Genomic DNA, 13,463 nt, shown 5'->3' on the forward strand with positions numbered 1-13,463 from the left:
TACTTTCTGTTTCAGAGATGAATCAAGGTGAGGGTGAGAAAGTATCTTCACCTGTTTTGGCCCAAGATAATAAGATGAACCTGAATGAGTCTTCTACTGATGATGGAGGAAACAAAGACTCTGAAGAAGGTAACACTGCTGAACACTGCGCTCTGAGCTGGTTCAACACAACTGTTCACAGTGAATAAAACCTCCATGTTTATGTTTACCTGAACAGTTGTAAAGTTGAAATCAGGCTCTTAGAAGAAATATTTGTGATCATTGAAGCACTTTATGTGTCTGGATTGTTTTCATCTTTCATTCTTCTGCTGTTATTTGAATGAAACAACCCCAGATTATTCTAAATGACTGAACAATGACAGCTTATTGGTTAAAAAACTATTCAAGAAATAAAACAGCCACAGCTTCTGAGAAGTGTTGAACCGTTCTTTCTGACTTTGTCCTCTAGAGCTTCCATCCATGTCTGTTACCTGTGTGTGTATTTTATTCAGCTCATAGTTTGATTGAGCTTTTATTTGTAAACAGTACAGAAAAGAATAACTGTGATTTAAGTTCACTGCATGTGTCATGAATTATTTCTACTAAAATAATATTTCCCCCCCAGCACCTGTTGAGGATACGAAGCCACCAGAAGGTCAGACCACCACAAAGATTCTTTATGTTAGCTGAGACACAATATAAGAGAGGCTACCAATAAAGCTGGTTACATCTGACTCTTCACTTTTATCAGGTTTCGTCAAAGAGAAGGTAGAGAAGATTGAAGGAAAGGATAAAAAGCGTTTACAGACTCAATCCAAGGGAATCACAGGTAATTAGAATGGAAAGTAGATTTTTATACACAATATAAGAGAGGCTACCAATAAAGCTGGTTACATCTGACTCTTCACTTTTATCAGATTATGTCAAACAGTGGGTAAAGTACTTCGAAGGAAACGCTGAAAAAGCTGAAAAGATTCAACTCCAAAACAAATCAGGTAATTTAGAATGGGAAGTAGATTTTTGCAGTCAACTGCAGCTAATTCTTATTTTTATTTTCACATTTAAAAAGCAGCGAGTCCTAACACTGAACGAGGTACAACAAATGAATAGTGGTTGTTTTTTTACTTGTGAATTAATTAAAATGTGAGTCAAGTTCATGTTCAAATCAAATCAAATCAATCTTTATTTATAAAGCGCTTTGATTTTTTTTGTCAATTTGAAATTTCCTGTATCAATCTATTGCTGCAACAGACTTTCATTTACTTCTGGAGGATTCTCAACAACAATAAAGACTAATGGTTCATTTATGATTCAAACCACAAAGACTGTCTCTGAACATGTGAGTCCTTTACTAACACTAAACAGACAGGTGCACTTTTTAAATTGATTTGTATTCTTCATACTTTCAGTTTCAGAGAAGAATCAACATGAGGGTGAGAAAGCATCGTCTGACTCACCCACAGATCAAACCTCTACTGTTGCTAACTTCAGTTCTCCTGTGACTGAGAGCTCTCCAGATGTGGACCTGACGGTCACTGATGGGGAACAACAGAAAGGGTCTGACTCACATGAGGTCTATAAAAACCCTCAAGAGAAAACTGGCTCACACACTGATCTATCAGGTACTCAAGAGAACAGAAATGAATCAGACAAATCCTCTGTGAACAAGTCGTCCAGTGTTCTTCATGAGGAAGGTTCAAATACGTTATAAGAGCAAGATTCCAACACGCCAAAGAAAGAAGAATCTGCAGAAGAAGCCAAACATGAAGTCAAACAAGTTTCTCAAGCTGAAAAGGAATCTGATTCAATGAGTAATGGAGATAAGCCTTCAAACCAAAGAGGAGAGGAAACCGGCAACACTGACACAAAAAAGTCTGCAGACACTCCACAGGCAGATTCAGATCAACACACTGAGGGCCGAAGCAGGAGACAGTCAGACAACACAACAGCAGAGGTAGATAAAGGTGAGGGTGAAAATGTTGAAGATAAAAAAGAGGAAGAGTGCGGTCCAAAAGAGAAAAAGCGAAACAATGAGAGCCTGAGTGAGGATGAAGACAAACTGAGCGCTGAAGATGATGATTAGGCCTGAGGAGAAAATATGTGGCAACTGAAAGTAGAAAAAATAACTTTTTTTTTTGTTAAACATAAACTTTTAATATGAATGCTTTATGTACATGTATTTTGTAATATGTTTAGATGAATATTGCTTCATGAATGTTTTTTAAATAAGAGAAATGTTTATTTAATCATCGATTTAACAGCACTAATGTTTTATGTCATGCTCGAACCTTGTGAGGTCACATACTGGAGTCACGACAAGGAACCGAAAAAAAACACTCCTGTTTTTTAATCGTAAAACAAACTTTATGGTGTAATGGAATAATATACACCGTGTTGAACATCCAGCTACTGAAGAATCTAATTTCACTGACGGTGCTGAACATCTCTCTGTATTCATAAAGAATCTTTCAGTCAGATATTTGTTCTCCTGTGAATTTACAAACTTGTACTGCCATTTTTTTAAAGAGACTACTTGGTGTCTGCTAATGAAACTGCTGTGAGGATAATATTTGAAGATTTCTCAGAGCTCAGGGTTTAACTGTCACTACTTTTTGTTTTCTTGCATTAAATGAGTAGTTATAGGAAACCGCAGTAGAAGTGAACATGATTGTTTTCCAATAGTCTTTGCACTGATTATTAAATAGATTGTGAATAGTCTATTTATTGTTTCTCTCTTCTTCTTTTTTTTTTTTTCAAAATATCACTCATTCACTTAGTTTTCAAGAAATATTGTAATGTGCTGTTAATTTACAGAATCTCATTTTAAAGCAGTGAGTAAAGTAAAACAAAATGTTATTCACAGGATAAAGAAATTTTTGCAAAGAAACTTTGCACATAAATGTAATAAGAGAAACGTAAAGTAATAGAGAATTCTAATCTACTGCTTCAGGGATATTTAGTGAGAAACTGTAGTGACATGTAAGTGTCAGTAGAGGGCAGTGTTTATCAGCCCTTATTTCGACAGATCACGGAGTAGACCGTGTGACTGAAAAACATCTTCAGCTAGATGGAGAAAATACAGTTATAAATGTGACAGTACAATGAAACCTTCTGGCTTTAGAGAGTAGCCCCGTAGCTTCTCTTTTTTTATGCAGACATGGCGATCATAAGATTAAACAAAGTCTGTAAACGTGTTGAAAACAACTTAAAAAAAATCTTTCAATAAAAACATGATTGTAAATTTAAACCACTTTTAGACCAGAATAGACGTCGTGACTTCAAGTTTCTAACTCATTGTTAAGGTCGAGGATAAACAGAGACCGGAAGCTCAGGTCTCACACCTGGACGGAATACTTTCGTTTGGGAGTTTACGCCCGACAGACACACATCACTTCGAAGCATTAACTGTGATTATTCTGCTGCTCTGACATGGCTTGGTTCTGCTTCCTGGCCTCCTTCATATTTACCTTCTGCCTCGGTGAGTTTTTCTGCTGACAGACATTGTGTTGTTTTTAGTTTGAGACTTTAATGTTGACATGAAACTAAAGAGACTTTATCAAGTCATGTTGAGTTAATCATTCATCCAGACATGGGTACAATAGTTCACAACCTACATTTAATTATTATTGACCTGTTGATTATTTTTCTTTGAAAAATGCCAATTCACAACTTCATTATAAAGTTATAGACTTTATAGATCATATTAGTGTATTTGATGTTTGCTTTTATTTGTTTTAACTACTATACATGCAAATGTTTAACATTGACCTGTCGACCATTGTTCAGTCATACCTACATGATAGACTGGCGGTGGTTTGAATTAGGCTACTATAGGGACTTGTAAACTTCAAATAGCAATTTTTTAAAATCGTCTTTGTATATGGAGGGAAAAATGTGAACAATTGGATTCATATGCAGATATCATATTCACGTCGAATCTAATTTTCATGAGTGCAGCACAATAAACAAGTTTCAGACATAAAACACACAATAATCACAAACACAGACCAACATGTCCCAAGTGGAGTGTCGGAGAAGAAAAGTAAATTATTTGAGGCGTCTACAACCTGAAGCATCTTCCTCCAACACCTTCAATCTACTTTTAGAAAGATGTAAAGAGACACAGATCATCCTGCAGGAGATTCCAGACCACAGGAGAAGCTGAAACTTATTTTATTTATTCATTTGATGCTCCAGTATAAAAACACAATCAACAATCTCAAAATTCTATAAGTACATGTTAAATAAGAGTTGTTTTCATACATACAATGTTTAAAATATGTCTACTCTTACAAAGACAAATGCTTCATATTCTCATAGCTCTCTATTATATGTTTCTAGCTGCTGGATCAACTCCAAAATATGTCCTCAAGGGGACGAGGGAACATTTGAAGCCGTCAGCAGTCATCCCAGGACAACCACAATCAATTCTGTGGCTTCATAATGACAACAAAGTGGTCGAGTTGGACGGCAAAGAGGAACAGGTGTACGAAGCATTTGAACACAGGATCACTCTGGACTGGATCACAGCAGAACTTGAAATCACCGACCTCAAATTTGAAGACAGTGGAGTCTATGAAGTGGAAGTAGACCTTGACAGCACGTTATATTCTTCACGTTTTGAACTGAAGGTCATAGGTAGGTTTAACATTTAACACACAGATTATAATCAATCCATCAACATGAACACAGCTGGAAGTGGGCTAAAAATAAACCCCAATGTAAACTGTATATAAAAAGAGACAGGGATGATTTAAAACATTGAAACCCCTGAAGGAATTGAAAATAACACAAAGACAACCTGCTAAATGTAGAAACTGTGAAATTACTTATTTGTTTGAATTATGTCCAATTCGAATTTGATACCAACAACTTTGTATGAGGTAATAAAAGGATCCAAAAAAGGGTGGCAGCAATCACCTCAGGGTGTCGGGTAAGGACACTATTTTCAATGCAGGATGTGAGTGAGAAAAAAGAGGGCAGAGAATCCAGTATCCAGTTCAATCTGTTTATATAAAGTTCAGAGGTGCATTACAGGGGAAAAAACAAGGAGGCTTTTCCATTGCCTGCTGAACTTATCTCTTTCGTTGGTATAGTTGTTGTATGGGTGTGTATGTATGTCTGTGTGTGTGTGTGTGTGTGGTTCTACAACAAGAAGAAAAATAAAGACCATTAGCAATATTAACTATAGAAATTGTAGAATACTTGTAACTATAACTCACACTTATAACTATTAAGAATAACAAACATAGCATTCAATACAGTCGTTCAAAAACAAGCTAGGCTGTACATACTACTGTTGTTATTCGGCTAGCAATTAGCATTCATTTAGAATCAATAACTGCAAGCACTTTGAACAGAACGGTCATCTTACTATTAACAATAAAGGACAAAGCAACAATCAACTCACTTCTCTCATGGACGCACACATCAATAAAAAGTCCGCAAGAAAACATATATCCCTTCAATCGAACTCCAAACTTGTCTGGGCATGTCTGTCTCACAACGTCAATCAGTGGATGCGCGTAGGGCATGCTGCTTTCAGGGGGGCTCAGACAATAGGGGATACATTCAGGTGCGCTCAGAAATGAGAGATGCTAAACTAACACTAATTATGACAGACCGTTTTTACAAACTTATTTAAAAAGAAAGTTGGTACAGTAGCAGTGAAAGATTGGAAACGTTTAGTCTTTATTATCACTTGATGGAACACTTTTTAAAAAAAAGAACAACCCAGAGAGGCTGAGTCTTTGTGATGATGTGAACGGCTTCTTTGAAAGTCTGTGCTGGCAAACGGTGCAACAATCAGAATCATGTTGGGTTTTTTTTAATATATTTGAAAATAATCTTGGGGGTTATTGTTTGCCAAAAGTACATAACATGAGAGGATTCAGAGAATCTAAAGAAATATCTGTATGTGGAGGACAAGGTGTGTGACCCTGAGACAGCCCTGCATTAAAAAAAGATACCACTGCCACATTAATTGTCTTAGAAACAGAGAGCTAGCTGGAACTTCACCATGCAAAATCAGAAATGATATACAGTATATAGCAGATCCAGAAACACTGCCACATGTGGGTCTGACGAGAGATGTGTTTATAGGCTCTGTACCTTTGGCAACACTTCAGTTTCAAGTCGCTCATTTCGTCACATTTGTATGTTTTGAGGTTTTTAATGTGCCTGAATTGCATTTTTCCCCCTACAAGTGTTTAGCACTTGTTGTATTCAGAAACAAACATATATCAGTCATCATAATCAGTAAATGGAGAATTATTCCAGTCACATTCTACACTTCAGGCAGCCTGTTGTTGGTTCATGGTCTGACTAAAAGTTAACATGGTTAATAAGTGTAGCAGGTTTCTTAAAGGAACTGAAGGGCAGTGTAGAGGGGAGGTTAAATATTATCTTTTGATATTGATGCTATAAAATGGATTTTATAGAACTGTACTTTTTATCATGGCTGAGAGGAGTGCCCTTGATAAACAACTGAAGACAGTTTATATTCAGGGGCAGAGCAGAAGTTACTTTCACTTTCTCATGCTACAGAACAAAGTCAGGTTGTTGAATTGAAGGTCGAGCCCTCTACAACAAACCACAGTTAGATTCCTTTAACCATGACAGCATTATTTCCCTTTAAAGGAGTCGAGTATGACAGTATGATTAAGGAATCTTAATCATACTGATTAAGGAATCTTAATCATACTGTGACAAAAAGACTGATGTTATAAATTAAAGACACTCTTGCTACCAAATCTTTTCTGCTACGAAGTGTAATGCCCTTCATTCCCAACAATATTTATTATCCTATCAAAAATATTCACTTGTATGCACAAATGTAATCTGTTCCACTGTTTCTGTGTATACATATCAGTGCCCCACGGATATAAAACTTTTGTGGACGATTCTAAAATATATCGGCTAGATTTATTTTTTTTACAGTTAAACAAAAGCCTTTATTGGCCAGAATAACTAAGAGTGCACTTAAACACTTGGACATTAACAACTATAAATAAAAAGTATGTAAACCATAAATAAACTTGAATTTAAGTAACCGAGTGATATTGGAATATATCAGAGATCAAATTAATTGTAACTCATATAATATGAGGATTTAGGTATGTATTCATCTATATATCCATTTTCACATTTTCTTTCAGACAAGGTTGCCATGCGGACCATAACTTGTGAGATACACAAAGACAGTAGCTCGGATGTTTCTGAAGTCCAGGCGACGCTGCTGTGCTCTGCAGAGCTCACATCACCTGAGTCCTTGATGAAGTTTGAGTGGACATCATCACGGGGAACATCACAACCAGGACACAAGATGAATATATCTGTGGGACATGAACAAGCTAATGAAGAATACATTTGTTTAGTCAGCAACCCTGTGAGCAGAGAGACGAATACATTCACAGCAAAGGATTGTTTCCCCGGTATGATCTTATGGATAACTGCATGTTCATGTTTTGGATTTGATCATTTTTAAGTGAATGTTCTTTTAGAAAATGTGAAACTTTGTGGCCAAATTCAACTTTTTTTCAGCAGGGTTGACAAGATGAAGATGTGTGAAAAGATCTCTTTGACACAAGGACTCATAGTTGTTCATCAAATGAATGTTTTGGTTGTCTCTGTTGTTACTGTACTACATGATGTTGTTTTAGTGCTGAGTGTCCCTCTAACTTTTGACTCTTGTGTTTCTGTGCAGAAGAAGATTCATCTGTAGCTTTAGCCGTCAGCCTGACTGTCATTGGTTTATTTGTACTCGTGTTGAGCATCATCTTCTGCAAAGTGAGACAAAAAGGTACAGTAGAAAGTAACGACACTTTCATCAGATAAAACATTTCTCAGGATCTAGATCCTCAGCAGTGCGACCTGATAACATTTATATTAATGATGTGCAATTATTTTAAAAGCTGTGTGTAACAGTTAAGTGCTCATAATAAGTTTAGAAAGAGGAAAGGTAGTTTGTTAGTAAGTTATCAAAAGCTCGTCTATGATTACCCACAATGTGAAGAAAGTCAATAATGTTCTCAGTCATCCAGGTCATGGTCCATTAGAAGCCAACTGGACTGATTAAAGATCTTAAACATCTTCAAGAACAAGCTTCGACATATTGAGCCCTGTTATTGAACACAAGCAGCTTTTATGAATCATTTCAATCTTCACATTGTACTCAAACTAACACGTACTTATCACCTTTTCATCATCACCTCTCACCTTTGATTCCAGCATGTTTTGCTAAAGGACGACAGGATGATGTGGAGAAACAGTCATCATCTGAAGGTATGACACTTTATGTTTTCAGTCTCAGATGTTGGGCTGAGGCTTCTCTTTCTGACATGAAATCTAAATCTCATAAATATTTCATTATATATATAAAATCAAGTTCATGCTGATTCATTTTCTGTCAATTTGAAAATACCTGTATTAATCGATTGTTTCTGTAATACTTGTTTATTTCTTAAAAGACAGGTTTACTGACTCCAGTGACTGAGAGTGTCTCTGTACTCTTTAATATCTTTAAGTATTTGTTTTTAAAATCACTTTTTTCTGTTTTTAGAAACTCCAGCTTCTCCTACCTCTCTGTTTGATGACTCAGCCTCTACAAGTCTTCACACTAACAGAGGTGATCCAGATGTATATCAGATCAAACCCTCTGAGGAGACGGAAGAAACAGAGCGTGTTGGTTTGTTGGACAGACCTGGTGATGCAGCTCACGCTCCTGAACAGTCAGGTATGTAAACCTAAATGTCAAAGCCTTCCTCAGCAGTATACCATTAATACAATGTGTGTTACATATTATAATGCTGGTACTTCACATACTTTAGAAAAGTCAGAGCTTCTCACATTTGGCTGTTTGTTACAATCAAACATAGAACTTTACAAAACTGAGCTCTACTTGATTCTTTATCTTTTACAAAAGGATTAGAAAGTAAGCTCGCTCTGCTGCTAGTACCAGATGAAACATTTTCTTCAGGCTGGTGTTTTCTGTTTATTCTGTACAGAAAGAGTTACAGAGAAGAGCGAGCACTTACCTCCAAAACACAATCCTTTCAATTACAAATAGTTGATGTCCTACAAATAAAGAATACATTTGATATTGATGCATTCTGTGATGACCTGGAGACAGTCAGGGGTTCTAATGTGAAAATGTTGATCAAATTACTCTTCAATGTCTGATTAATCTTTTCTCACTGTAAATCTACAACATGTGTTCTGTGATGTGTTTCAGGTTCAGCTCAGAGAGTTGAAAAAGAACCTCTTCTTCACAGAGAGGAAACGCTTCCATCTCATCAGAGACTCGACCACTCTGTACCAGAAAATACTACGTGCTCTGAAGGTGATTTATGTAAAAATCGAGATTCTTCTAATAATTAAAATCGATTCATAATTTCTAAAAAACTATGAAAAAAAAAGATGGAGGAGGGGGCGCTAATCCGTCACGTCGCTTCTCTTTAAATCAGTAGAATGCCAAATAGAGCAACAAGAAATTCTGCCAGTCTTACAGATGACTGAAGTAGATCCTGAAGTACGAATTCAAAAATAGACTTAGAATCCATGGATCAATAAATCCAGAATAGTTTTAAATTGAAAATCGATTCTTCTTGACTCCTAAATCTTCAGCTGGTGAATTAAAACATCTAAAGGATCACAAGATGAAGAGTGATTTGGATCCAGAACAGATCATAGACTCTGTTGATGAAGAGGTCTCACAGTCTGGAGAAAATAAAACAGACCCAGCTGGTGTCAGAAATACCAAAGACACACATCAGGAATCTACTCCTGTGCAGCCAGGTCTGAAAACAAGTCTTCAGATTATTCTAAATGACTGAACAATGACAGCTTATTGGTTAAAAAACTATTCAAGAAATAAAACAGCCACAGCTTCTGAGAAGTGTTGAACCGTTCTTTCTGACTTTGTCCTCGAGAGCTTCCATCCACGTCTGTTACCTGTGTGTGTATTTTATTTAGCTCATAGTTTGATTGAGCTTTTATTTGTAAACAGTAGAGAAAAGAATAACTCTGATTTAAGTTCACTGCATGTGTCATGAATTATTTCTACTAAAATAATATTTCCCCCCCAGCACCTGTTGAGGATACGAAGCCAGCAGAAGGTAAGACCACCACAAAGATTCTTTATGTTACCTGAGACACAATATAAGAGAGGCTACCAATAAAGCTGGTTACATCTGACTCTTCACTTTTATCAGGTTTCATCAAACAGATGGTAGACAAGATTGAAGGAAAGATCGAAAAACTTTTACGGATTCCATCCTGCGGAACCCCAGGTAATTTAGAATGGAAAGTAGATTTTTGCAGTCAGCTGCAGCTAATTCTTACTTTTAATTTCACAATCAAAAAGCAGTGAGTCCTAACACCGAACGTTGTACAACAAAATAAGTTGGGTTTTTTTTATCATTAATTACTTAAAATATAAATCAAGTTGCTGATTCATTTTCCGTCAATCAAAACAATCCTGTATCAATGTATTGTTTCTGTATTAATCATTATTTTTAACAGATTTCTCCTAACTGGGTTTATTGACTCCAGTGTCTGAGAGTGTCTCTGTACTCTGTAGTATCTTTAAGTATTTGGTTTTTAAATCACTTTTTTCTGTTTTATAGAAACTCCAGCTTCTCCTACATCTACAAGTCTTCACACTAACAGATTCAGAAATCACACTTTCAACACAGTACAGACACTTCACACAGAGACTGTTTATAAGACTCATTGATCCAAACCACAAAGACTGTCTCTGAACATTTGAGTCCTTTAACTATCCTTTTCGTCATCCTTTAGTTTCAGAAAACAATCCTCCTAAATCTCCACCTGGTGAATTAAATCCTCTAAAGGATCAGAAGATGCAGAGTGACTTGGATCCAGAACAGATCATAGATCATTGCGCAGTTAGTTAATTTAGATATCCAAAGACGAACAAAAGGTGACTTTCAGTCCATGTCGTAGCAGCAGGACACCAACAATAAACAGTTTATATTTAAATGTGTTTAAAATACTTGAACACATTCAGATCCTTTCATAAGTCTCTCCCTGCATGCTGGCTGGGATCTGTCTCATGTAGCTGTCATGTGAGGATCAGCTTACTGTGATGTTCACTCTTCCTTTATCCAGCTGTGTCTATCTTTGAATCATTCTGTCTGGATTAATGCTGCTTCTCTATTCAGAGAACATTTAAGACAACATCTTCTGCATCCATTTAACACCAAATACTGATGTCAAATATGTTCGTAGTCTTAGTTTACTGTTTGAGATTTAAGATTCAAAAAAGTCTCCGAATCACTGAATTCTTTATTAATCCTAAACAGACAGATAACTTTTTGAATTGTTTTGTATTCTTTGTACAGTCCCATCGTCTCCCCCATCCAAAGATGAATCCTCTCCAGATGAGGACCCTAAGGTCACTGATGGGGAACAACCGAAAGGGTCTAAACCACAGCATGTCAATGAAAACCCTCAAGAGGAAACTGTCTCACACACTGATCCATCAGGTACTCAAGAGAACAGAAATGAATCAGACAAATCCTCTGTGAACAAGTCGTCCAGTGTTCTTCATGAGGAAGGTTCAAATAAGAAACTTCATGTTTAAGATTCACCTCAAAGATCTCACTGATAACTTCCTCCATGTTAGTCTAAGAGCATTTTTATATTCTCTGGTACTTTATATGTTTTGTTCTCTTCAGACATATGTGATGAGGAAGCATAAAGAGAATAGATGATCTGTTCTTGGCTAATTTAAGATCAGAAATGTGATGTTTAAACAACATTCACAGATCAACTCAGATGAATGTTACTGAAGGTCAATGTGAACATTAAAAGCAGTCACTCTATAAATCTGATTGTTATCAAATGTCTTTAACACAGTGCTTTTTCTTGATTTAATCATTTGAAGTTGAATTCATTTACAATCATGTTCCCCTCGTCTCAGGATGAATTGTTTTATCTTTGGTGAATTTTTCGGGTCGGATGAAAAAGACAGATCAGGAACAGTCGTCACCACATCTGCCTTTGCTTTACATTTATTTATGGAGTACACTTAACAACAATAATGACTAATGAAGTCTGAAGATCTGAGTCCTTTACTAACACTAAACAGACAGGTGCACTTTTTAAATAGTTTTGTATTCTTCATACTTTCTGTTTCAGAGAAGAATCAAGTTGAGGGTGAGAAAGTATCTTCACCTGTTTTGGCCCAAGATAATAAGACGAACCTGAATGAGTCTTCTACTGATGATGGAGGAGACAAAGACTCTGAAGAAGGTAACACTGCTGAACACTGCGCTCTGAGCTGGTTCAACACAACTGTTCACAGTGAATAAAACCTCGATGTTTATGTTTACCTGAACAGTTGTAAAGTTCAAATCAGGCTCTTAGAAGAAATATTTGTGATCATTGAAGCAAGATCAAGAAGCAAGATTCAAGAAATAAAACAGCCACAACTTCTGAGAAGTGTTGAACCGTTCTTTCTGACTTTGTCCTCTAGAGCTTCCATCCACGTCTGTTACCTGTGTGTGTATTTTATTCAGCTCATAGTTTGATTGAGCTTTTATTTGTAAACAGTAGAGAAAAGAATAACTCTGATTTAAGTTCACTGCATGTGTCATGAATTATTTCTTCAAAAATAATATTTCCCCCCCAGCACCTGTTGAGGATACGAAGCCACCAGAAGGTCAGACCACCACAAAGATTCTTTATGTTAGCTGAGACACAATATAAGAGAGGCTACCAATAAAGCTGGTTACATCTGACTCTTCACTTTTATCAGGCTACGTCCAACAGACGGTGAAGTACTTCGAAGAAAACGCTGAAAAAGCTGAAAAGATTCAACTCCAAAACAAATCAGGTAATTTAGAATGAGAAGTAGATTTTTGCAGTCAGCTGCAGCTAATTCTTATTTTTTTTTTCACATTTTAAAAGCAGTGAGTCCTAACATTGAACGAGGTATAACGAATGAAAGTCTGTTGCAGCAATAGATTGATACAGGAAATTTCAAATTGACAAAAAAAAAATCAACATGAACTTGACTCACATTTTAATTAATTCACAAGTAAAAAAACAACCACTATTCATTTACTTCTGGAGGATTCTCAACAACAATAAAGACTAATGGTTCATTTAGTAAAGCACATGATTAAAAAGTGGAGGAGGGACTTTATTAGTTACACCTCACTCTTCACACAGAGACTGTTTGATGAGACTCTTTGATTCAAACCACAAAGACTGTCTCTGAACATGTGAGTCCTTTACGAACACTAAACAGACAGGTGCACTTTTTAAATTGATTTGTATTCTTCATACTTTCTGTTTCAGAGACGAATCAACATGAGGGTGATAAAGCATCGTCTGACCCACCCACAGATCAAACCTCTACTGTTGCTAACTTCAGTTCTCCTGTGACTGAGAGCTGTCTAGATGTGGACGTGAAGGTCACTGATGGGGAACAACAGAAAGGGTCTGACTCAGAGGAG

The 13,463-nt window shown here is 36.4% G+C and overlaps 1 protein-coding gene and 2 long non-coding RNA genes across 3 annotated transcripts in view; 2 read left to right on the top strand and 1 right to left on the bottom strand.

Annotated features, from left to right (window-relative positions):
• LOC306833263 (uncharacterized protein) overlaps positions 1-13,463 on the top strand; it is a 94,413-nt gene that overhangs the window by 60,866 nt on the left and 20,084 nt on the right. Inside the window, exons 18-22 of the mRNA XM_079358412.1 lie at positions 16-129; positions 8,540-8,713; positions 11,343-11,486; positions 12,142-12,255; positions 12,635-12,664. Coding sequence (XP_079214538.1) covers positions 16-129; positions 8,540-8,713; positions 11,343-11,486; positions 12,142-12,255; positions 12,635-12,664 — 576 coding nt within the window. The remainder of the gene's footprint in view (positions 1-15; positions 130-8,539; positions 8,714-11,342; positions 11,487-12,141; positions 12,256-12,634; positions 12,665-13,463) is intronic.
• On the bottom strand, positions 7,226-8,230 carry LOC306833202. The gene is made up of 3 exons (XR_013780318.1): positions 8,197-8,230; positions 7,660-8,099; positions 7,226-7,313 (listed from the first exon to the last, which is right to left on the bottom strand). It is a non-coding gene; the product is annotated as an uncharacterized lncRNA (long non-coding RNA).
• On the top strand, positions 7,307-8,255 carry LOC306833201. Its single transcript, XR_013780317.1, has 3 exons — positions 7,307-7,412; positions 7,685-7,780; positions 8,209-8,255. It is a non-coding gene; the product is annotated as an uncharacterized lncRNA (long non-coding RNA).

The sequence above is a fragment of the Symphodus melops genome (assembly GCF_947650265.1).
Source record: "Symphodus melops genome assembly, chromosome: 12".
NCBI classification, from domain to species: Eukaryota; Metazoa; Chordata; class Actinopteri; order Labriformes; family Labridae; genus Symphodus; species Symphodus melops.